The sequence below is a fragment of the Varroa destructor genome, unplaced genomic scaffold, assembly GCF_002443255.2.
Source record: "Varroa destructor unplaced genomic scaffold, Vdes_3.0 BEIS01000007.1, whole genome shotgun sequence".
NCBI lineage: Eukaryota > Metazoa > Arthropoda > Arachnida > Mesostigmata > Varroidae > Varroa > Varroa destructor.
Genome location: NW_019211460.1, coordinates 14014768 through 14041103, shown reverse-complemented (window position 1 = coordinate 14041103; position 26336 = coordinate 14014768). Strand labels below are relative to the sequence as shown.

Here is a 26336-nt window from a genome sequence, read left to right as displayed (position 1 = left end):
CTCTGAAGCAGCACTAGAAAATTCGAAATCTTCTGCTTCGATTTTGTCCGATTTTCCTTTTAGGTCAGGGTCAATAGCATAAACGGTGATATAGTTTAACGCCGGAACTGTTTGGAGAAGATCCAACGGTTTTCTTCAGTGATCGGCGGCATACATCAATGACCCTCACTACGGTGTTTAAAATATTCGTATATTAGGAAGCTTGCTATAAATTTTTGGTAAGTCATTCTTTGAAATCACACAAGGGACCTTTCTGACAAGCGAATCCCGTTGCTAAACGCGTTTAAAATCTCTGCGTCCCCCGGCTGAAAATAGTTCGATTTCAACACAATTAGGTATGTTGTAATGTATTGAATTTCCTTGTTAGAATAATATCTTGAAAATTTATGCCGTTGATATAATTACCTATTTTGAGGAATAAAGTGTGACATTATTTCGGCCTAATTCATAGCCTAACTTGAGGGAGTGATTAAGGTAGCTATTATGTTATGTTATGTTATGTTATGTATAGTTATCATTTGATTCTTTGTGTCTGTCTCTGAGTCGGCTAACACGCTCGACAAATTCCGATGCACATACGCTTGTGGGGATTTCTCATAAAAAAAAAACTTCTGATTGGGCTGATTGGACTGATTGGGCTTGGCAACATCGTCGTAAAAAACATTCGTAATAGCTGGAAGGAAAGTAGGCCTAAACGAGCGTACTTGCTTTTGTTAGTATACTTAAAACTGTTCTGAAATCGTGAAATACGTTTATAAAAAGCTTTTTCTGCTCAATCCTCTGAGGGTTAGCACATGGCCGTGCGGGCTGGAGAAAGGAGTGAAATCTACGAGCGCCTTCAGTCGGGGCTCGTCATTGTGTATCGATCGATCCTCAGTTGTGTCAAACCTGATGCTGACCCTTTGCAGGAGAAAACAGGTTTAGTTAAATTTGCGCCAGACTTAGGAAATAGAGAGAAATATCTCTTGCAATGAGCCGTTTCTGTAGGTCATGCCACATTAGTGAACCAGTCCCTCGCGAAGGCCCTAGTCGGAAGACAGCTTGCAGCTGTTTCCTGCCTTGCCTTTGCCGACGGGGGTACGAACGAGAGGTAGCATCGAGATACTCTCCGGCAATAACCAGGCAACAATCGTACTGGTATCGTAGTGTTAGAAAAACACCATCGTGGTCACATGATTGTTGAGCCCCTATCGTAGCATGCGCCATGTTCGTTGCGTGAGAGTTCATTATGCGTTCGTATTAATTAATTAGTTGTTAATCAAAGACCCTCTTGGTATCCGCCCCCATATATATCAGCTGCTCCTTTATCTAAACTTGTTTAAAGTATTTCATCACTTTGACTCCTTGCGCTTGGAGAAGTATCCTATTTCTCAAAATTCTACTCTAGGACACTTACCGATTTCATTAAATGTACGCCGTTCACCGTACGGCTAGTCGACCTACTCTACTAGATAATATGCGTTTGGGGTGGGGGAAAACAACGATCCGTTGTTTAGTAGGTAACTGGCTTTATTTAATCTTCCTTACGCTGTGCAGGTTAATAAATTTACTTTTTCAAATCTCATTAATATAAGTAACGTTGAAAATATAATCACGGCACGAACTATTATTATTATCTTTATTTGTTGTAATTACTGCACTAGAGTAACGGACAAACCTCGTTCCTGCTTCAGGTATCGTTGACAGTTTGCGTACTTCTGATAATATAGGTGGTAGCTTCAACTCCTCTTTCCTGCATCGTTGCCAGTGATCGGACGGTTTAGGGAGCGGATACAGGGCACACCCTTTTCGTACAGCACGCTAACTAAGAGCTATTCACACGAAGCTTCTTTAGAGAACGTAAAATATTTGTCGTTCTCCGCAAGCACCAATAAAATACTACAAAAACGGATAGCTCACAAGCGGTATCACAGGTCCGTTACCATTCCTTGCTGACGGCGCCATATAGCTAAAGTGTCTGACGTTACTTTCGCCTCTGCTTCGAGCTCGAGCTCAAACTCTTCAAACCTAAGGAGGGTCGAGGCTCAATCTGTGCTTCACCTTAGGTTAGAAGTTCAAACTTCGCCGCGTCCAACTCGAAGGGTGCCCTGACGTATATCTGGCGGTCCCCTGTTGTTTCGAGCCTGGCTCTGTTCCTTGCTTGCATCTCTGTGCTATTCTCGATCGTCCTATATGTGACTATGTATCTCGCTGTCTTTGTGTTTCATAGCATCGTGTCTTTTATCTGTCAGCGCGCCCCATGGAGAGCGCCCGCTTGTGGCTTTTTCTGGGATTCGTAGCCCAATTGAAGCCAAAGTACACCGACCACCGAACAACGAACGCGGCACGCGAGCTAACAGTTAGCAGTTAAAAACAGCAGTCGAACAGCTGCAATCATGCTGTGAATGGGGGGGCAATTTTGAGCGGGGCTCGTGGCGGAGACGACGGAGAAGATACTGCACCGAGTGCATCGAGTTCTCTTTCCTTCCACCCGCCTTCCTCTCGCTCTATCTCCTTCTTTGTGGACCAAAGCTTAATAGGAGGACGAGAGGGTGCAGGACCTGGCCGGTGGTGGGGGCCAGTACGAAGTGGAAAAGTGCGCTAAGGGGAACCGTGTAAGAGAGAAATTCGAGTCAAGGGTTGCGTAGCGCGCAGAATTTAATGCGCAGCCGGCAAGGTACATCAGTCTATCCATGTTGTTTGCAACCAGGTAATGATGAACAAAGCCCAAAATAAGTGGAATGGCAGGCAGCCATCCCTATCGAAAACTCGCTGGCATCTGTACGGCGTCTTCTTGTTTTAAACTCACAAGCACAACCCTCTGGCCCCGTCTTGTTCCTGAATTGTTTAGTCGTTATGTAGATCTACAATAAATTTACGCATACAGAACTGTCAGATTCACAGCGTATTTTTTTAGATTTCACAACAGAAAGAACTAACCAAAACATTAATACTTTAGAAAAATTCTATAACTGGTCACTTCATCGAAAAACTAGGCATACAGCTTCTGAAAATTCCGCTTTCGAAAAATAAAACAATATAACGCAGTCTCTCGGCCCAGTTTATCCTTTATAAATAATAGTAAAACATAGGGCATAGAAAGCATTCGAGATAAATGGGGACACATTATGGCCAGCGAGTTGGTGTGGCAGCCTTACCTTCATGTCAGATGCTTCGTACGGGAAAAAAAACCGCTTCTTTTTAAAACAAAATTATTCTTACCATGGCAGAGGCAGAATTGAGTTTTGGAATATGAACGAAGATCAGTGATCGTCTAATAATTTGGCATTGGAGCACTGTGCGGAAAACTTTAAATGTCTTCAATTGTTTGAAATTGACGAATTGCGTTATCATTTGTCCCCGTTGCGCTTCAAAAAGGCCAAGGATTACTCCCTAATGTGAAAGAAGGGCGAAGGTGAACCCATTGAAAGGACTCAAAGGAGACACAACGACTAATTAATACAGAATAAAAACTCGTATCTGACTTTCGGCTCGGGAAGTAGAAGCTATTTGTCGAAGTCAAGCATGTCGCGTCCTCCTAGAGATCCTAAATTTATTTATTATCAAAGTTGGTTATCAAAAAATTGGAAGCTCTCTGAACGTGTAAAGGCTATGAGACGCTTTCAGTCTCCAACGTGATTTTAAGCAGAAACCACCTGGCCATTGTCGGTGTTTTTACCGATAACATGTTCACTACTAATACAAAAGTCAGACGGATAAAAGCAATGCTAGTTGGTCTGATACTGCAAAGATGTCTTATTTTTGGATAGAGTTAAGTTTCTTATGTATGGTCATTTTCCAAGGAACATTCTCTAACGAAAAGAGACTCAGGCCGTCGTACCTTTTTCATGAAGCTGAAATTGCTTCACAAAAAAGTAGTCTTGCAAACATATTTGGGCCCTGACTGAAAGCATTTACCAATGTTAAGATAATCACGTTTAGCAAAAATGCTCGTCAGAAATATTTCTGTCAACGCATGCGAAAAAAATGTATCTAAATATATATATTTTTTAATTTTTTTTCAAATATTTTTTATATTTTATTATATATATATTATATATAAACTTGTCCGAACACTCAGTAAATATTTAGGTAAATCAGCAACAAAACTATTATTAGATTATATCTATATTGAGCTCTCTATGTAATCGGCCGTGATCACAAAGGATGCAAATAAAAAAGTATACTGGTAATAAGTCATAGACAGACCAATAAAGTCGTTTCATTAGGCGAAGCTGATGGTCAATTACGGCAAGTCAACAGCCCTAGAGTCCAGACTGGCCTTCGAAGGCAGGTGTATACAGTAGCTTGAGTACAAACCACCAAGTAAAAGACGTTGTCAGAAGGCGTACGTGAAGGAGGAAAAAAGAAACAGGCAACCGTCTCGTTTACCCGGCCTACTGACATGGCCTCAACAGCTAGCTTAGTCCATTAGATGGATGCTGTTGAAGGCGCAACAATTGCAGCAGGCAAGATCTACGGCTGGGTACCGCGATCGCAAGTTACAACGGCCATGGCCGATGTTTGTGACATTGTTGTTACAATGACCGTCGCTGTAACGCTAGCACAGTAGCGTACTACAAACTCGTGATCTACTTCGCTTGCCGCCGTGGTCACCTCAAACCGTTCCCTCGCGGCTATCTCCGCTGTTGCTGGACATTGACGACGAGAAAAGACATGGTAGAAGCAGGAACTCGTTTTTTTCTCTAGCTGCAGCCGTTGAAGATACGTAGCGCGAAGCGGCGTGGCCTGGAACGCTAAGTCAACACTACCGGGAAGGCATCAACGGAAAGAAGCAGGTTTCGTTTAGAGATATGAAGAGATGGAAAAAGAAACCAGCACGTGACTGCTACTGCTGCTAACACTGGGTAGCACTAGCAGTGCCGATCGATTTCGGCAAACAGCTGGTTTCTACTAAGAGAACAGCGGACAACTGATAATCGTAAAGGAACGAAAAAAAGTGAGAGAGGACCGTTGAGAAAGCGATTGGCCACGCAGAAATAGCAGTCTTGTCAGCCGGCCTACCGGTCGACGTAACGTAGGCAGCCGGAGGTATCAGGGCTAAACTGAATTGGAAGTAAGGAAGACTAACCGAAGTAATGCGCACAAGCTCACTACCTCAATCTCTGCGCTTCAAACCCCTCCGCCCGCTCGCGGGTGATCGCGAAGGGCAACCAGTGAGGAGAGAAGATCTGCGCCTTCGCACTCAACCCCCGACGACAGGTTAGAACTGGATTGGAGCGGGAGGGACAACGACGGCCGAAATTAATATTAGGGCGCCCTAGTGCTCTCTCATATGGACTGGCAAACAGACAGGCGGATTCGTTGCCAGCCAGCCGGTAGCAATGGCACCGCCGGCAAAGCAGCATATCCATGAGCGAAAGCCCACACCTAGTGCGGCCTGCCGGCACACATTGGCTTTCTGCCGCTATGCGTTGGTCGGTTACTGGTTGGTGGACTCCGCCTCTAGAAATGGGCAAGCAGAATGCTTGTCTGTCTCTTGGACTGAGCTTTTAGACTGGTTCGGTTCCGTAGGGAAAATAAGGTTGCCACCGCTTGTAGTCCCTGGGGGCTCAAGTATATTACTCCTCTTCCTTGTCGGCGCTGCTATTTCTGCGGCCACTACCGAAGCCCTCGTTGTCTTAGGAGCAGCTTCTATTGACACCATACCAGTCGCCAGCACTACCACTGGCCACTACGACGAGTGGCCAAGCAATGTGCTGTTGTCCCTGTTAATACTGCTGCGGCTGTTGTTGCCCCTATCATAGTGGCCCTTTGTCAGAGAGTCAATCTCCCATCACTGGCGCCCCCAGTAGAAATGACAATGCTCGGCTGGCAAATCCCCAAACTTTCATACGAACCGAAAGTAGTATACAGGCTAGATTAATCGTTATAGAAGATGAGCGCTTGGGTGTATTTGGAGAGCTTTAATGGGCTGAGGGGGCTGCAATCTGCCTGAGCGATTTGTTGGCTTCATTGAGTTCGAAGTGACTGATTGTGGTTTTGGCCGGTGAATAGCAATCGTTGCCTTTTATTGGCTAAATACGCAACAATATTCAAATGTTACATAGTTACCGACATATTAAAATACAACACCACTAGCCTGCCTATAAATACCTCAGACATACGGTCGAGCGCCTTCAAGCGGTGCTGTTTATCTACCTTCTACATCTCTAGTACTTGGCATCGAAGCAGCATGGTTCGGAGAAGTAGTTAATAAGGGTAAATGTGTCCTCTTCCTTAAATCCCAGAAGTATCATTCGCTGGAGGCGGTAATTACTCTGACCGAGTAGTTAAGTATCTATCCTGAGTCGGATTCTAGTCGGATCATTCGTCAGTGGTATTTCCTTGAATGGAGAGGATTACAGAGACGCTACATCGCGCAAATAAAGAGTTTGAACGGCAACGCACATACGACACAACGCACAGCATCCGGTAGAAAGCGTAAAGGTGACATTGAATTATACACAAGGTCGTGTTTTACCACTTACTCCTTTTCCAATTCTCGGAAGCTGCGCCTCCTTAAAGTCCATGTGTAACCGATTGGTCAAACTGTTTCGAATTTCTCGGTTATTGTATCGCCTTCAGGTTAATCCAGTTGGCTAAATGAATCCAAAATCCAGCTAAAATCCAAAGCTAAGTGGCTTTTGTAGTATTGTCCGAAATTGTACAAGAGCAACCAGGAGCGTAACAAGGACAATGGGATCATCAAAGATCAGAAACAAAGGTTATATAGCGCTAAAGGACAATATATATTCTCCTGTGTAAGACGTTCTATTCTTAGACGACCATTCTACACTCTAACTGTCGCTACGAACCGAGTTGCGTATGAGGTTTATGCCGACCGTACGAAGATCCTAGGCACGACTTAACGAACACGTTGGCGTTTCTAACTTCGACAAAGCACACAGTTTCACAGCGTGCGTATATCGACAGAACAAGTTACCTTCTTCGCATATTCTAAGCAAGATTAGCAGGCCGACTTTGGTCATCCCACCGAGATGCCCACTGAGATCCGCCCTACCTTTGCACAGTCGTCACAACGATATATATATATATATATATATATATATATATATATAGTGATTGCATGAGGGATCCTATATATCCTGCTGATGACTTCAAGATAATAAAACTAAAAGTAAAAACAAACATGGACGACTACGATGTGGCTATATTGGCGGTTCCGTAACAGGATATCGCGTAAACAAAAAGCTTCAGGTCCGCCTACAAACCACTTTTTATATGCTTACGAGTGCTCTTCTCCACGTATTCAAAAACGTTCTCCAGCATAATGCGCTACAGCCCACTATCCAAAAGGTCAGAATAAGGCAGTGGGCTCTGTTGTTGAATTTTTCCTTGTGTTGCCTCGCCGGCCAAGGAAAGATTACAAGCTTTGAAACAGTATCGTATGTTTGGAAGGTCGTCATTTTCGAACAAACTATAGATGCGTCTATACGAAAGAAAATAATTTGATTCTATAGTTACTTTCATCTAGTCTAATAATACAATCGTTCTTATGGAAACGGACGCGAGTATCACATTCTCAATGATTCTGACAAACTTCTGTTCTTTGAGATTCTACTAAGCGTTGATTATGGGCGTTGGCCAATCCTCAGGCACCAACACAGTGTCGGACTGTGTAAATGGCTTCGCTTCAGTGTCGTCGGGGGTTGTTGCAACGTTGACTCAATGGTGAGCTTTCAGTATCATTTAGGCCAATCTCATGCACACTTTACAATGGTAGGAAGCAGACGTAACGTTCGAATAAAAAGCGGGCTTGTCTCGAAGGCCTTGAAGCTTTGAACTCTAAACCACAAACGCACTACATAAAAACCTAAACGCATAAATTGGCAATCTGCTTAGTACATATGAGGGTTTCGGGTGGAGGCTGCTAGTAAAGTTGGGGCGACAGACGAGCTTTCGTAGACGAAGTCCTTACCGCAGCTTGATTGGAGCGTATGTTTCAAATATAAGAATGGTAGTTTTTGTACACTGTACTTTGAGGACATATTTTAACTGGCGCTTATTCCTACTTGCTAGCAGGTCTCGCGTCTTGTAGCAAAAGCGCACAGTCGAGGCCACTTACACACACATAAAAATAGATAAAGAGTCAAACAAGCAAAGTTGAAGGCACAACGATATCTAGTCGGATGCATGGAATTGGGGCGAGTTGATTGCTTCGTACTTCTTCATTCTATTCAGTCCCCCTTCGAAGTGCTAACTGTTTCTGAGCTGGACCTTTCCTACCTTTTTAGTTCTTCTTTAGCTCCCTGCGCCCTCTTTTCTTCTATGCGCTTCTCATTCGCACCTGAAACGCGTTAGGCGTTGCCGCAAATGGCGATGATGGCTCTTTCCTGGCATGCAACCGGAGCCAGGCGGCCAGTCCTAGCCAACCTTCGATGGCTAAGTCAAGAAGAACGACAAAGGGAACAAAGAGGAAGTTTTATTACACAAAGTTCATTTGGATCTGAAGGAGGCCTGCCCTGTGTGCCGTTCGCCTCGTTACGCCGCCTCTAGTGGCAGAGAGGGCGGTGGAACCCTATTCCACGGCCAAAGGATGCCCGAACCATCAGATCAAACTAGAACAGATTTTGGCCTACGCGAGGATGAAGGTCTGAGCGCTGAACCATGCTTGCCTTGTTTGCCGTTGTTGTTGTCGTCATGGCGTGAGCTGTCTGTCGTTATATTCGAGGGCATACAACAGTGATGTAGAGATACTGTGTAAGAGGACGAAACTATCTGTTATGGAGTCTTCCAGCCAGATATTGGCAAGCATCGACCAGAAGGGAGACAACACGGGTAGGTTGAAAGAGAGACAACGGGCAATGCGAGCCTTGCCCTTCAGGCGAATTAGAGTTTCCATACGCATATTGAACGTACGCAGCTGCTCCCGAAACATACACTGCTGCGGACGCTGCTGTTCTGGCCGGACCAAAAAAGATTCGTTCCGTTTTCAGCCGTACATACGAAAAATAGTCATATCAATGCAAAGCGGAGATTTCGTCATTAACAAAAATAGGAGTGGAAGAGTATACGAGACGGATGGTACGGTAACTTTGGGGTAGTAATTGATGCTACGATGATCGCAAATATTCTGGGCTTAAAAAATAGGTTTTTGTTATCAACAGTACCTGCTTTTCAAATAATTTGTTATTATTTGAGTTAGTGGCTGCTAATCGTTGGTGCATTTCATTACATGACTCTAGTTTAGTCTATGAGAGTATGCCTAGAATCGTATATTCTATGAATGACAGGTAACTGTGTCTGTTTTACTAGTCAGCTTTGCATGAACATGATTCGTTAACCGTAACTTCACGCACTCTCATAACGGCCGCTTATTGCACACATTGTTAATCCGCAAAACGAGCTTGATAGAGGTAAATGAAGCACATAACAGTACGTAATGCCGCTGCAAAGGCCTTTTACAATATGCTGGCTGGCTGATCAGCGCTTCTTCAGTGCTATTTCACAGATATCCAGCGAATACCCTAGCATCTGAGTTCACACAAACAGCTATAGAGCCAAGCTATCACCTGAAACTCTTCTCAAAAAACAGAAGAGTTACAGAGTATAAGTTACAGAACACCGGTGTTTCCCCTGCCGCGATTTCAGTACTCGGTGCCCCGGTGTTTACCGAAGATTTCCGCGTAATTTTAAGTAGTATGCTTGCATATATATATATATAGCCTTCGGTCACCTCAATCACAACAATTCTTAGCACAACGAATCATTGAACAACAACCTGAGGTAACCGCTTCTGTGCGCCCCCTATATACACATATGGCGTAGTAAGTAGAACAAGACGCCTCTCTTTGGTAATTTACCCAATTACTTTAAGAAGTGCTATTGCAGTACGATGCCAGATCGTCCTGTGTTCGGGGTACGGGTCATGTCAAATAATGCATGTACGCGTTCGTATAGTAAGATCAGGCAAACAGGTTGCAGTAGGAATACAAATTCACCATGCAGACCTCTTACTGGCTATACCTAGAATAATGTAGCCGAATCCTACAAACACTTAATCCATTTATTGACATCAAGCTCACGTACTCTGTGCTGTTGATCCACCGTGTTTGTGCTAGACAGAATACAAGAATGGTTTGAAAGAAAAAACACTCTCTGTGCTGATTATGCGTTATTATCGCTATCGCTATTATCAACTGATAGTTGAACTATTTCTATTGGTAGACGTTGCGCGTACCCAAACTAGGGAGTGCATAGATGTAACTAGGAAACCGTAGACGTTTAGTAATAATAAAGACATTACTCTTATGTACCTCCTTAGGCAACACCCAGTTAGCTTACAGGATTTCTTTGTGGTTTCTATCCGTTCTCTTTTTGCAGATCTACGGAGCCATTGAGGAGTGCACAATTTTACGAGGGCCTGACGGACACAGTAAGGGCTGCGCGTTCGTCAAGTTCTCCTCGCACTCCGAAGCGGCGCGGGCAATTCAAGGTTTGCACGGCTCGCAGACAATGCCTGGGGCTTCTTCATCACTAGTCGTCAAATTCGCCGACACTGAACGTGAACGACAAATGCGACGCATGTCGCAGGTCGGCCAGGTGCGTGTCCTAGCCTGAAACTAACCTTCGAACGCTTACCCCTTCCCTCGCGTCCAATCTGCCAGCCAAGCCGGCAACTGCTGCGTTGTCGATCGACAGGTAGCGTAAGGTTTTTTGAAAACTGGACGACCTGTTTCCAGCGGCAGCCTTCCGGAACAGCTCAGCAAACCATTGTAGGAAAATTACAGCCTGTTGCTGCCAGCCTTGCTGGTAGTTCCTGAAACCTGATGTTTTTTTTATTTCCCTATTAATGTAATAGAAGCCAACGTCGGTATTATTTAGTAGATGATTCTCGTTTAACTCCGTCTATACCGAAATACCTAAAACTTTCTTTAGTTTACTCTCAGCTGTCCCCTCTGTAACAAGCCGTAATATAGCTATTTAACATTGCTTCGACGACCTGTTAGGACACTGAGAAAGCGATACGGTCTTGGCGAGAGACTGCTTGTGCTATGCATTGGTTTTTCAAAAAATTGGGTTACTATAATGTGCAAATTGAATGTAATCTTCTTCTTGTAAATGTTACGGAGTAGATTTTTCAATGAACCACTCTTAATAGTCGAAATTACTTGAATGAGCTAAATGCACGTTTAACAAGGCCACGTGCGGGAGTAGCAGCACCTGTAATTAGTTAGAGCTTTCTGTAAAACAAACCCGAGCTGCGCCCGCCATCAACAACAACACATTTATTGGATATAGACAGTCTTTAATGGCCTGGATGGCTGACGTGGACTTGTTTATGGGGCAGGGAATGGCGAGCGTCAACGTTTGGTGTTTGCAGAAAATGATTGCACAAGCAGAGTGGATATGATTTGCTGGAGGTACCACTTGCTGCCGCCAACTATAGTTCAGATGATCAAACTAACACAGAAAAAACGGAAGCCAAGTCAAATTGACAAACAGACGTAATGCAAGTCTCCGTCTTGTCGTTTCCTTCCTGTTTACGAGGGCCGAACGACCCAGAGAAAGTGAAGCGGATACATGCTTACCGCTGCAGCCGCTATATAAAGCATGTTCTGTACAGATATACAACACAGGGGGAATATTCATCCAGACAGCGTACCTAGCCGCCAGCACTCGTCATTTGTGTCTGCTCTTTAGGTCACGATCATCACTCACGCCATCATAGTTTCCATCGCGGGGTACGACACCATTGTATTGAAAGGTCAAATGCTAATTTAGTGCAGTGTGTCTGTGTATGTGTGCATAGAGATTTAGGAATGCCGATCCAAGACAGCTAATTCAAATAATCAAGCAAATGGCGGTAACCCACAAGGACGACCGATTTATATATCCCTAAAAAAAAAATAGTATATTATTATACAGTTCTCAGTATCGAGCAAAAAAAAAGGCGTTCACTATGCACTTGCTCCAATAGATCGGTAAACATTCTGTCGATAGTCGAATGGACAAGAAAAAACAGAGAGACCTTAATTGGAAACAGTATCCGTTTTTGGCTTACGCTCGTTGTTTCCTTCGTCCTCCTTTTTTGCATACGCCAAGCTATCATATATATACATATATCAGAAGATTCAAAGTCGCGTATAAGTCGTGTCAGAAAGACATAAGTTGAAACAAATTGACTCGGCGGAATATGTCTCGGTGAGATTCATTTTTATATTCGTAGGACAGAAAAAGTGCCTTACTCGCGACCATGTATCCACTCCCAGCGTTTGCCTAAGCGCAGCTATTGAAGTACAAAATATTATAGTTTTACGAACGATCTGTAGCGGGGCTTTGGATACAGAATGTATGAGCCGTACATCTGCATTGACGGCCAACGTCTGAGAGCTAAGATTAAAACTAGTGATATTCTAGGTCTTTGCGCAAGGCATGCCAGTGTCATCGTGTGAAAGCTGCCGGGAAAACGCCGACAACCAGAGCGGTAGCAGCAGCAACAACGATAGCTTGGCGAGCCCGGAAATCTGATTTCCAAATGCTGCTTGGTATGAAAGAGTCGGTACAGTGCGTCGCTGGGATGCTAAATATGCTTTTATGTATAATATACCCAGGACAAATACGTCGTAGAGATTAGTCACAGCTTTGAGAAATTATTAGACGAAATGGAACGGGTGCAACGATCGATGAAGAGGCGAATACGCCATGTTCAAATTGTTTCATCACTTGCCAGTTGCTTTTCGACGTCTCTAGTATGTAATGGCATTTGTAAGGTCCTTTTGTGTAACTTTAGGTATTCACAACTTTGGAAATAGCCCCAATAGCAGACACCTATCCCAGCCGATAAGGTCTACGGCGATGCAGCCGAGTATGGGCGTTTAGACCTGTCACCGAGGTGACACGCCGCTTTCAGAACTTGGACAAGATGGGTGGGCAGTTTTCGATGGGGCGTACTTTAGTTGCCCCAGAAGCTGGTCAATACGCTTCACTAGACCAAAATTGTGCTTGCTCTTGATTTGACGGACTGGGTCGCGCCTTCGCACCAATAGGGAGAAGAAAAGAGATGCGCCGACAAGCCTGTACACATGTAACGTAACATATATCCTCGTAGCGTGTCCTTACAGCAATGTTTTACAAGTGGTATTTTTGTTTCGTGTTCACTTGGGCTCATTCGACTGTCCCTTCGGAATCCACGTCTATTTTTCTATTTGTTTGTGTGGACTTGCGTGCCTTGTTTTCGTTGAGCAGATGGCGAATATCGGTCAACTATGTCCATCCCTCGTGGCCCCGTTCGCCAAAAGCATTTTGCAACAGTTTGGCAGCTCGTACGCCACCTATCCGCTAGGGGGCGCTGCGCCGCCCGCGCAGCACATCGCCAACGCCACCAATCCGGTAAGTGCTGTCAGTTTGTCTCTGTCGTAGCAAGGGAAATCGCGTATACAATGCAGTATACAAAGATAGGTATATGGTGTTCAGAAAATTACGTGGCTAACGCTGTGTTGGCGATTTTAAGGGCACACTTCCCAGCGAATTTAGATATATATTATTATTGTTACATATTTAGACACAGCCTGGCACCTCAAAATAAAAAATGAAGACAAAGAACTCAGAGAGTATTATTTGTTAGAGGACCGTAAACCTGCTTAAGGTACCATTAGTCTTTCACGATTGTTCATTGGTATGACCTGAAATAAGCATTTGCCTCACGTCTTGCTCATTTCGAAACATGCATCACGACTTAGTTACGTATTTATAGTACAAAGCACAAACAAAAGTACGTACGAGACATTTCTTTCGAGAACTTTGAACTTTACCTAGACTCCAGTGGGACAATGCGTTTTAAAAGGTATGGTTCGTCAAAAACTCCTGCCTATATCGTATTGCTACATGAAGTAGTCCCGCTTCATAGAGTAATGCTAAAGCTTACACGGGTGAACGCATCACAACGAGTTCAAACGACACGGATATGATGGCACTATAGGGTCGCATAATAATCTGGTACAGTAAGATTAATCTAAGAGTAGCAGAATCGAGTAAGCCACAAGACCCTGTAATGTCAATTTTCCGTTATATTCTCAGTTTTTGGCTCTCCAAATTTTTGCTGTTAAAATATTCTGACGGGTACTATCTACTTGTTTCAATGCAAAAAGGCTTTTCAAATGTTTGGTATAATTTCAGCGTTTGTGTTGTCAATTGAGTTCTGAAACCTTGCCAAGGAAATTATCTCCTTTATGTCTATATGTCTGTCTGTTTATTAGTGTAACCGGTTTAATTTTGCTTGCTACTATCTCATATTGCTTGCTCAGTGAATAAACTGGTTCTTATTATTCAAGCCTTCGTGAGAGCAGCTTACTTAGCTGAACGTATTTAAACGTTCGATAACTTGGTTGAGCGTCCTAACTCCGCAGGGTTACTTTCCGAGAATTTTCAGGGGCGCTTTTAATTTAATGGCGCTACTAAGAAAATCCTTGATGCCAGCGCGGGCGAAGAACCAACCCACCCGGATTGCTCTGCGTTGCCTCGCAACGACCAATGGCCAGTTACTTGCTGGACTCTGTCGTTGCTATCAGCGCAGATATTCTTCTTAAATCCCATGCTTGGGAACATAAAATGAACCTTACTGCCTTGGTTATACGTTGACTGGACCTGTTTTCCTACAATGGTACGATCTTTATTGCAAAAGATCAATCGTTGGAGTTTTTTTACGTGGAGGGTACAAATCGTGCCAAGTGGTCTCATGTGTGCCGCGGCGTCAACTACTGGCGACCTCAACTATGCTTGCTCGCTTCTAAAAAGATGAGATTACCGCCCTAAGTTACACAACGTAAACCCATGCCGTGTTATCGGACATGATGAAATTTCAGATAAGTAAGATTTGAAAACCAATATTATGATCCGCTTCTGGGAAGCACCTCGTCATAGGACCTCATCCCCTTTTCTAATTTCGGTTGCCATATACACCCTTTTACTGCCGGGCATATACGACCCTGTCCTTGGAGTCTGGGCCGTGTGGCCCTGGACAAAAGCCCTAAAGACTATTTTTTGATAATTGTGAGGACCCACGACTTCTTTAGGTTTTTACGCATACCTAAAATTTCGTCCAGGTTAACCAGCCGTCACAGACGATTCTAGTCGGAACATTTCACCCGTCGCTTATAAAACATTTACGTCATTCACTAGCAACAATTTAACAACTCCCAGAGATTTTTACTGACTACCCTGAACATAAAGCTTTCGTGTTGCACGGTAAAAAAGTGAGTTATTCTTTACATGTCAGCCCAATGTTTTCTTGTATTAAATTACTGAATCCCCAATCACTTTCTTGAAAATGCTGATTTCACATTATTCATTATGGCTCTCCAACAGTTGCAATGTAAATTTCTCATAATTTTTATACTTTTTCCGCAATTGTTTAGGTTTTATGCTACATTGAGCAAAAAGAATGAACCTCAAGTACAACAAGTAGCCGGTCGACGTGCTTGCACAACATCTCTGCGCATGTGTCATACTGAATGGGGTCACTGTATATATATATATCATGTGTACGCACATACGAGCCGAAACATGCATTACATAGCGCAGCATGCCGGGTAATCGCATAACGAGCCAATATATGGCAGTAGTTAGTAGTCGTTGTTTCGTGTATGGCGTCGCTCTAAAGGAGCTTTTTAAGACCTTGGGGAAGGAGGTAGAGGAGGTGGCACTATTGTATCAAGATCCTAATGCTTCTACACGGGATGCTCAAAGTGCGAGCGGGTTGACAGAGGCGGAGTTGATTTAGATGTTGCAGATGCCATAGTGCCCCGTCGCTGCCCGCTGCTGGTGGCCTTAACTTGATATTCGCTTTATTCGCTCGTAGACCCGCCATTTTGGACGTTACCGGTAGTGAACGACTCTCGATATTACTTGAGTCGACCTCCGGATGATGTCGCTAGCTCCACCTCTTCCTATATCTAAAACTTCTCCCAATATCCACCTACTCTTCTCCTGATTCTTTATTGCGGCGCGTTTCCTTCTGTCTGTCTGGCGATACAGTTGGTTGCTTACGGCAGTCCCATTGGATCCAAGATAGATCTTAAGTTCGTTTTATTGTCAATGCAAATCCCTTGCTATAGACCCAGTGCCTCGATACGTGACTCAGAGGAAGGGCTTGCTTCTCAAGCGTTTCTAGACTGGGCAGACGGGGGCCCGGGATTCGTGGACACCAACTCTCGCTTCCAGTAGTAGCTAGTGATTTGCTTTCCGCGTTTTTGCACGCCGAATCGCACGCTACGGTTTATTGTATGACTGCCATTCGATGGAAGATAGACCGTCTACATCACAGAATTTGATGGGTGTAAATCGAGCAAGTTTTGCGATAGATGCCCTTATGATTGCTTGCCGGATCCTTGTTGAATTAAAGACTAAAAAAGAAATTTGTATTGCATACGTTTGTGACACATTCACTGCATTGCCTCCTTCGCGCAAGCTGAACTAAAGCACTATCCTGCGTTACGCCCTAAAAATCTTCTACAAAATTTATACCGTTTTTCAACATTCAGTGGTTTTTTGGTGTGAGCCGCGGATCCGACAGCTGTAGTAGCATCTGCAAGAAGAAATTCGCCGCGTCTGTACCGTCAAAACGCTTATCAGATTCTGAGTCAATTTGCCCACCACATGTGTCCTTTTAGTGTACCTTTTATGTGTGCCTGTTTCATTTCGCACCTTTTTCTTTCTGCTATCGGCTGTCTCTCTTTGCTGTCCAACCAGCTGGTAAGATCTCCTGCCCGTTGACGACCAATGGCACCACATCGGCGGCGATGATGAAGTCTGTCCCGCCGCCGTTCCTGTGTCATTGCCAGGAGAAATAAAGACGGACAAAAACTCGGCGAAGCACTGCCGTTTGATGATTACGCCAGCGGCAGTGAACGGGCACTTGAGGATTGTCGAAAATACGCACAACTGAATTGCTCGCTCTCTTCATCTAGGTCGTTCGTTAACCTAGACGTCCAGCTGCGTTTTCTGCTTTGACGGCTGAAAAGGATTATAGCAAGAAACTTTAGACCTGTTCTTTGTTTTTTCCTTCTTGGCATCTGAAGATGTGTCCAAGTATTGAGGTGGAAAAGACTAAAACTGGCACGGCAGCGGTTGTAGCGGTCGGTTTTTCTTTTTCAGAAACGATACGTCCGAAAAAAAAAAACATTCTTCAAGGAAGATTTGCTAACCGACCGGCTTTATATCGATTGGGGGAGGTGGGCGCGGAGTAAAGTAGCGGAGGTAATAGGGATAGCCAGGATGACACGGGGGTGCGGCAAGCACCCCGCTAAACAAAAAGCTCTCTGTCCACTAAATGGTTCCTGGCCTCTCGGAATAACAACAGAAGCAACCATTGCTGCTGATACTATTTTTGTCGTTGTTGCTACTGCTTACGTTGTCATCGTGGACGACACTTTCATCGTTTTTTTTCTTCTAACGCTACGTCATGCTGCCGTCACGCTTCATGTAACACTCTCCGCAGCAGCAGAGAAATAACTCGGAAGGAATACAGTAATGTAGGACCTGACACCACCGGGTTCGTCTCCTTGGTTTTGCTAGCTACTAAAGCAACAACCTTCCATCGACTAGACAGCGCTTCGTACGGCAATCCCTTGTCTTATCATATTTCCATCATCATCGTCGGCCTGTTGGTAACGTTATCATTCTGAGCGAAGTCGGCAATAGCAACGGATTCGTGAAGACTTGAACGGGTGTATAAGGCTCGTCCCGTCACGAGAGTCCTTATCTACCGATGCCAAGGCGACCTGTCGATGAATTCGCTACTGTGTGTCTGTTCATCACACTGTTGGCTCATCGAGTAGGGAGTAACTATTGAAACAGTAAGGTCGAGCTGGATCCTTCTACATTCCTTTTGTGGATAGGACAGATAAACACATGTGTCAAGATGGCCGAGAAATGATACCTATCGTAATTGACTATGTCATAGAAAAAGGATAGGATACGGAGCACAATTGTCTGTATATATAGACAAGCATTATGCTGAGTTGTTACCGTAAGACAACTGTTTTCGTTGTGGTACTTGTGGCAAAGGAAACACTTCGTTGTTAACGGGGTGATACTTGCCGGTACGTCCCTATATGTCAGAGTGAATGAATCCAAGTGGTTTTCTATTCAACGGCTTATAGAGTCCATTGGTGGCTTGACAGGTTCACTTGTGTAGTGGTAATGGCACAATGTAGTCTTCGAATATTACTTATTTTTGGGAATGAGCTGTTGTTTCAACTATTCTAATCGTTGTCGTTATCAATAAATCTCAAACCGCATCTCCAATTATATAGTAGTTGGTTCGGAGGTTTCGGTTCTATTATTTTCCTCACAACTCAATAATGCAATGATATTTGTAGTGGCCGGGGTTTAGTGGGGATATCCGCGATTATGTCTCTGACCCGTCACCGTCGCCACGAAAGGCTGTTGGTTGCTAACAGAAAGAGGCGAGAGAGAAAGGCTGTTTACAGACGTAGAAGAAACAAAGTTAAAGAACAACTTAGAAATATTAGCATCTCTGCTTCGTTTTAACGTCTGCTTAAATGTTACATTACACATATTAATTCAACAAGCTCTCCAACCCTGAATAACCGGATGAGTCAGCACTTCACATGGAGTAGGGGTTGAAATTAAAGCAGCGACAATATTGCTCCTTCTTGCTTCGAGTACTAGAGAGATGGCCTGATCTAAGGCTTTGTACAAAAAGAGGCCACAAAGGTACCAACAACGGCCTCTTTCGCCCAGTAAAAATAAAAATATTGGCCCTCAAAACTTCCCGCTTCTCTGACTGGAGCAGAGAATAATGCTGACGAATACCTATGATAACTGGCTGAGTACTTCGAGAGAGAAAATGGGGCTAGGTAAAATAGGGTTTAGGTACACCCCAAGGCGAGCGAGGGTTGATGGGAAAAACCAGGAGATGGACACAAAAGATGTAATAACGAGAATAACTCATTTATTGAAAGTACATAGGTATACATAGCGGATAAGAATACACATAATGAATATATTTCTCTAAAGTCATTTCCACGTTTAACTTCCAGCAAACGGCTGCTCTTATGACGTCGTACCTGCCTTCTCTGAGTCCGCAGGTAGCTGTCGCGATTCCTTCAGCGCTACCCAGCCCAGCCCTAACGCCCACCTCTGGTAAGTGCAAGAGCTTACCGGGATTAGTAATAGTATTACAACTACAGCAAAGGGGAGGTTTATAGTTTTTTCGGAGTTCGATGAAGTCGAACTCCGCATAGAAATTATTTTTTTCTATTTGTTTTTTTGTTGTTCCATTAGATTCAGCTTGGCAAAACCGCCAAATGCTTTGTTTCGTATTCCCTATCCTACTGCGGGTTGCAGCTGGAATGATTACCATATATCAATATAATACTACGCGATAATTAGACTACTTACCCCCCTAGATCGTCGTAAGTGTACATAATATTTTGTAAGCAATTACTGTTAGCCTCAATAAAAGGGAGTTCTCGCCTTATTTTATTGAAAAATGACCCCCTTAAGCCTTTATCTTCTGGTTGAAACAACCTTCCATAATCTTTTGTATAACAAAGTTTTATATACACTATAGGCTTGAAATAACTTAAACAGAAACAATATACTGAGTAAAAGAGCTTAGATTAGTATCGCGTGATAGAGATTATGCACGTTCTTCAAGACGACTCTGGTCCACTCAAGGCAGAACAAGCTTGAAAGTTTCTTTACGAAAACATACAAAACGCTATCCTGTACCTTTTTAAGAAGCATTATATTATCTGAATACAGGCCCTCTCGGTATTTTCACCTATTTTTTTAGTCCTCTCTCCACACTCGTAATGGGCACGATAGGTCAACATTCAAGTCCTATTCCGAATAGGCGGAATTTTCATTTGGACCATTTCCAGCACAAACAAGCATTTGAGACAAGCAAATACGGAATCTTGGAAGACATTTCATAGAGTAAAAGAGAAAACAGTATACTATAAAAATACCTATAAGCGTCCTTGCCAAAACAACCTTGGACAAACATAGGATTATTATGTGCTATGGGAAATGTACATATCGTGGGCGTGGGAGAAAAGCTTCTTGATGTTAGCGAAAATAGGTAGGTTAGAATAGCGAAGACATTGGTTTTACAAAGATGTGCTTCATCGTTCCTCTTGAGCTGGCTTAATAAGCGGTTGTTCAAAACGTTTATGAACGTTTGTACTAAAACATAGTAGACGATGCCTTCAGCATAAACGATTGGACAGCCGATAAAAAGAGGTGGTGACTTAAAACAAAGAAAACTACATCAAACGTATTATACGTTTTATAAATACGTGGATAAGAACTTAATACGAATAAACAATTTAGTGTTGTCTAGAACAGCAGGTCATGATCATACAAACATATATTGGCCTTTCATCCGCTATAAGCAAATGCCACCTCGTCATCATCAGATTGCGTTATGTACGACACAATCGTCTTGGGCTGGAGAGGATCATCATGGGCTTACCTTTGTGTTTGTGAGCCTGTGTATGTAATTGTGCATTTGCTGATATGTACAATAATCGTGTATATGCAAATTCTCGCCATACCGTCAACTGGTCTGGATAGATTTTGTTTGCAACTGGAAACAAGTAGAGATCAATTCATTTTCTCGAACCAACAACGAATAGGTCTTGCGCCTATTCTGGATACGGCCTACAATGGCCACATTCTCGCAGTCTGCCGGAGCTGAGGACCGACCATAAATAGCGTTGCGTTGTACTTCAATTGTGTCTACCACAGTTAAAGTTGGACATAAAGTAACATCTCGCTTTGCTGGCGCGTTCGATCAGCATTTGCTAGAGTCACATACTCGCCGAGAAAGCAGTTTAGAGCGCACCCTTAAAAGCCAATAGAGATACCTGTTTCACGCCTGTCGATTCACAAAAACGCTATCACCCCCTAGAAAAACCTTACCAACACCTAAAAAAAAACCCTACCATCTCCTAAAAAATAATTCGATGGGAAGGGCAGAACTAACTGAAGGCTAGTAACTGTTAGGCGAATAGAACTAATTTGCCTTCTATAGGCCTTCAAAACTTCTATCTGCAGCTATAGGGGAGGCTTTTTTGCTAGTGACTCTCATCTTGTTCAGTAAGACTAAATTACACCAGCGTAAGCGGATCTATAAAATGCAGGTAGATAAAACTGTATTTGTGGATACAGGCACGCACGTGCCATGCGAAAGATTTACAGCTTACCCAGGCCTTCTTTAATATGATTGTCTGTCCAAATAAGCGGTCAATTGTTAAGTTACTAGGGTAATGCGTATGCGCCACATTAGTGCGCGCATATATATATAGTATATGTATAAGCATGTGTGTATATGCATATTGTTTCGCAATAGTTAAGCAAAATGTGTATTTACCCGTGCCTAAAAAACAAAGTAACTATTTATTATGAGTAGTATATGCTGGGAAAATAGGATCTACTGAAGAGTTGTTCCAGGCTAGTCTATTTTAGGACCTTCTTTTCTCAGTGCAATCAAAGATGGACAAAAATGGTAAGTGTCAACGGCCGTTCGCTTTAGCCTTGTCCTGCTAGCTCGTCGTATTATTCCATTCTGAATATTTTGAAGTATTGTTAAGCGTCTGTTCTGCTATAGTTGTTGATGTTGTCGCTGCTGTTGCTGCTATGCCGCGGTAGTTGTTGTTGTTATTGTTGGCATTGTTGCTTAGCTGTATGTTGTTCTAGGCTAGTATTATGCTGTTTTTGCCATCTGTTCCTGTTCGGTTTCATTGTAGTCGTCGCCACGCCGTTACTATCGTCAGCCTGTCTTTGTTGCTCAAGCTGCTGCTGCTGCTTGTACAGTTCATTTTGGTTGATGCGTTCGTTTTCACGACCCAGGATGTACATACAAGCTGAATGTCAGCGGCACGGTTCTTTTCCTGCCAGGTGGAGCCTTGTCAGCACTGCTGGACCTAAGGGAACATTAACATTTAAATCAATTCACCGTTGAATTCCTCTTACTCTGCTTTTGCGAGTAGAAGATGGAAGAGAAGACGACCGAGGCGGAGAGGCTCTGAGCAGGCCGAAGGCCACCTGAAATGAAGGCAAAACTGTGTGACTAGAGGTGTGGCGAGAGGACAAACTACCGCCTTTAGGAGTCAGAGGGTCACCTTACCGAGCTGTTGTACCTGTTAAGGGTCACCGAAGCGTGCAAATACCCTTCGTATACGACGGCACGTGCTAGTTGTCGTGCAGCCGCAATTTTACTGACGTGCAGTGGCAGAAAAATATATATAGTAGCGAAACAGTCGAAGCTACCTCTACCAAATGCAGGGCCAATTATATGGGCGTAACATTGAGACTCATTACAATATATCTGTTGTAGATACACTGATATGCCATAGAGCGAAAGCGACAGGTGAGATCTGTGCATAAAATTTGGCCTGACTTCGCTCAATTGTTATCTCAGCCTGTTGGCGTATGATGAACTACGAATAGATCATTCTTAGCCTTAATTCTCGGTGGAATAAACTCTTCGTGCTCGTCTTTTTCGGTAGGTTAGAGTCGATTGATAGCAAAGCGTTTTTTATGCCGTTCAGTGTTGGGTTGCTTCTAGTGGGTTTGTCTCAGCCACCCCAATTCATTTGAAAGGTGTAACTTTATTTAAAAAAAAGTTGTGCTACCTTAGAGTTTTGTGGCGTTCTTAGTGAATCCACGGAGGTAAAATGCAAGTAAAGCAATGATCATTTATATATAGAGAGAGAGATTATTGCATCTTGTGTATATTTGACTGTTATTTACATCATAAGAAATTTCTGATGCGTAAACTGTAACATATTTAGAGTTAACATTAAGTTTTTAGATAAGTGATAGGCGTTCTTGTTTATTGCGTCTCGTTTCTATATTTTCGCTTGTTGATGATCACGCACCATGCACTGTTGGAAACCTTTTTTGTTTTTGTCTTACTAGGTATATTGTTTCGATACGATTACTTCTAAACTAAAATGATCCGTGCATAGAATTTGCTGTCCGATATTTCGTCAAGAATAGCTATATTCCAACACGATATTTGGTACCGTGTGTGCGTCAAGGAGCTCACCGTATTGCTTGAAGAAGTTCATTAGGTTGTTTGACGTAAAAAACAGACTCCACTCAGTGTTTCGGTTTCAACAAAAATTTTGTTGAGCCACTTTTAGAAAAAATATTTCCTACATTAGCCTAGATGTCCTAGCTATAGCGGCCTCGCAGTAGACGGTGTCTTACAGTAATTTCTTGTTCAAGCCTGAATTTTGGTAACTATTTTACGGATAAAATGATAACAACAACTGGTGGGGCAAAGATAAATTTGTGAGGGTATACTGTACTTGAAAACCAAAAAATTAAGAAAATAAGAATAAACGATAATAAACAAAATGAGCTTTTTGTTAATATCTGAATATTTTATGCAGCCTATACGCGAACATCGCATAGGACGGGTCGTGTTTAACTGTTATTCAGCTGGATACCGTAAGCGAAATATAAAAAGATTATCACGTTGGATCCGACTGGAGAAAGTAGACTCTTGATTTCCAATTCGAATCTGGGATCTGGCAGTGGCACCTTTCCGCCATGGAGGAACCAAATAGCGTAGGTTTTGCGCAGGCGCGAAAAGAAAGCACTTGAAACCTGCCGGTTTTGCCGGCTAGCGGATTAAACTCCAGAAAAAAAAGGCGCTGGTAAACTTTAAAATACGCTCAACTACGGCCTGTCAGGGCAAAAAAAAGTGAAGGATTGCCGACACTTACGATTCGATCACACTTGTTACCAGCTCTTCCTTTAGCACGTATCAGTTGCATATCGACATTTATATGCACTATTCTGATGCCCACATGAGAAGCTCTAATAAGGCGTATGGCAAATGCCAATCTGCAACGATAAGTTCCACTTATGGTGGCTAAAAAGTGTAACTCAATAGGAGAGAGATGCACAATAAGATAATCGTGCTAGCATAGAAATCGAATACGGTTTTCTAGTTGCACCCTTTCCAAATACACCCCCCAAATATCGGCCCCATCAGGTAACTAAACAACTTAGTAGTTCGCTCGTCTGGAAATGCTACATAGTCAACTTGTGAAGGCCAGCATAGGTACAGAGTACTCAACATGACATGCAATACAGTTTCCTTCGGCCCAATTTAGTCCTGTTCTGTGCTTACAGCGGCCACTAATACCCCCACGTTCCTTCGTTACACGTATTGCTACGCCATACGGGGCCAAGTTAATAAACGCAATATGCCCGCCCTATCATATAAGTCTCAGATGGTGATGTTGCAGTTTGTCCACTATTCACCCCCCGAATGAGACCGACCAAGAGAGAGAAGGTTTGTTGCCGGGGGGTTGCAGGCTGGTCTTATTATTTCGGATGTATTGTTGGTGTCGCGTTTGTTCCGGTGTGTATTGTAGCTTGCGGTTCGCCGGCGGGCACGGTTCCGTCACCTCCAGGAAGCGCTCTGGCCCCATCATTCGGTTGTTCTAGTCAACAATCGAGCCAGCTGGAGGAACTCTACTCGGCGACGCCGCACAACTTCCTGAACACGGCCACATCAGTTGCCTCAGACGGTTCCGGTCTCTCGCAAATCCAACCAGCTGCCGCCTACACCGCACACGTGCCGGCTGCGGGATACCCTGGATTGCGTAAGTATCCCATGGGACCTGCATGCTCCACCCCACCAACAAGCCAAACCAGCACCCTATCAATATATGTATGACTGTGTCCATAGCAGATGGCGTCTATCACACTAATGCGACTTTGAGATCAATAGCGACCGAGACTACAAAAAAAATTATATATATATATATACATAAAGAGAGAGCCGTTCACGCGATATGGGCATCGTGGAAGCATGGCCGACCCAGACATTGACCAATCAACATGCGCATCTAATGTATACAGTAGATATTTATTTTCAATAACCGTTATATACAATAACCGTTAATAATAATAGTATTATGTGCATGAGCTACTGTCACTGCTTGACGCATTCGTAAAAGCCGTTAGTTTCCTTAGCTATTTCCGTGCATAGTCGTTTTGTGGAAATATTATTTGGTTATTTAATATATTTGAATTTGCAAAAATACGTCTGTATGCACGGTTCGCCCGGATTGAGCAGATTTTACTGGGCTTTGATGGACAATACGTTAATAATGGGATTTGCTGTAACGTTCCCAAAATGGAGACTGAGGCACATCGGATCATTACCATGTACTACAATGGACATCCCCCGTCCCGAAAGTTCTTCCAATAAATTTTTGGCTAACTTTTTAATAACCTACAGATGAAATTAGTTATATTTTACATTGGCACATGCTGACTAGACTTTCCAGCACAACTTATCTACCGACACATTATTTATTATTTAGTTATGGGCTTTAATTGCGAGGATTGATATGAGTAGAAGCTTATCATAGAGTTAGGCCAAAACGACTGGCTGAATGTCTTTCTCAGAAATGGTATGACCCAAATAGCTCTCATAATATTACTTAATCTGAGAAGAAATGCTGAGAATATACTAGCCTCACTAGGTGATTGAGTCACTGGCGATTTGCCTATTAATAACTATCATGCCACTGACTGAGTACCTGTTTGGAGTTTTGCGTCTGGTACTGGCCTGAACAGTGCCTCAGGCCGCTGGCCTCTTCCAGGACGAAACGAAATGTATCTACGCCCAGTTTCGAATCTAAACGACCGCGCCCCCCCTAAGTTTACGGGAAATTATGTTGCTAATTGTCGTTAGGCCTCTATTTGCTGGTTTAAAGCTGATTATAGTTCCAAGTTTCGTAAAGCATCAACAGATAATTCACGTATACACACTGACGATGAGATAATACGTGTGCGTTCAAACCCGAGTAAGTGTCTTTCCTCGGAGTTTGTGTTGTTGTGTCGTGAAATATTTCATGTTTACGGCTACAGTCTGCACTATAATCTCGTTGACAATAAGCATTCGTGTTTCACAAACTATGCAATCAGGTCGTCGTACAGAGAAAAAGAATGTCTTCAAGATATTGAAAATAATGAGCAGTTAGTGGCTTTTTTTAGTTGTTAGCTCACGTACGTTTTGCTAGCCAAATGGCTAATACAAAGATTTGAGCGTCTGCAAACGCTGCGAGAGATCACTGGTGAAAAGTGTGCGGAAACGGAGATGAAGTGTCCTCCTCTGCCAGGATGCTGACACTAGCTTGACAGGACGGACAGCTTCGAACAGCTGCCGAGCTTGTAAACGAGGTTTGCTGGTCTAATATGTATGTTAATTTGGACGTGCAATCAACCCCCTAGCTTTGTTTCGACGGGGGCAGGAGGGAACGGACACACGCGATGAAAGCTGGAGGCAAATGCGAGAGCATCATGGGACTAGGACAGAGGCGGGGACGAGA

The 26336-nt window shown here is 43.4% G+C and overlaps 1 protein-coding gene across 6 annotated transcripts in view; it reads left to right on the top strand.

Annotated features, from left to right (window-relative positions):
* The window catches only part of LOC111254203 (CUGBP Elav-like family member 5), a 95113-nt gene that overhangs the window by 47573 nt on the left and 21204 nt on the right, over positions 1 to 26336 (top strand). For 5 of the 6 annotated variants that reach the window (XM_086974717.1, XM_086974719.1, XM_086974715.1 and 2 more), the window contains 4 exons: positions 10327 to 10545; positions 13192 to 13335; positions 19008 to 19110; positions 24369 to 24599. In XM_086974717.1, coding sequence (XP_086830843.1) covers positions 10327 to 10545; positions 13192 to 13335; positions 19008 to 19110; positions 24369 to 24599 — 697 coding nt within the window. The remainder of the gene's footprint in view (positions 1 to 10326; positions 10546 to 13191; positions 13336 to 19007; positions 19111 to 24368; positions 24600 to 26336) is intronic. The other variant, XM_022814810.2, reaches the window with a different exon arrangement.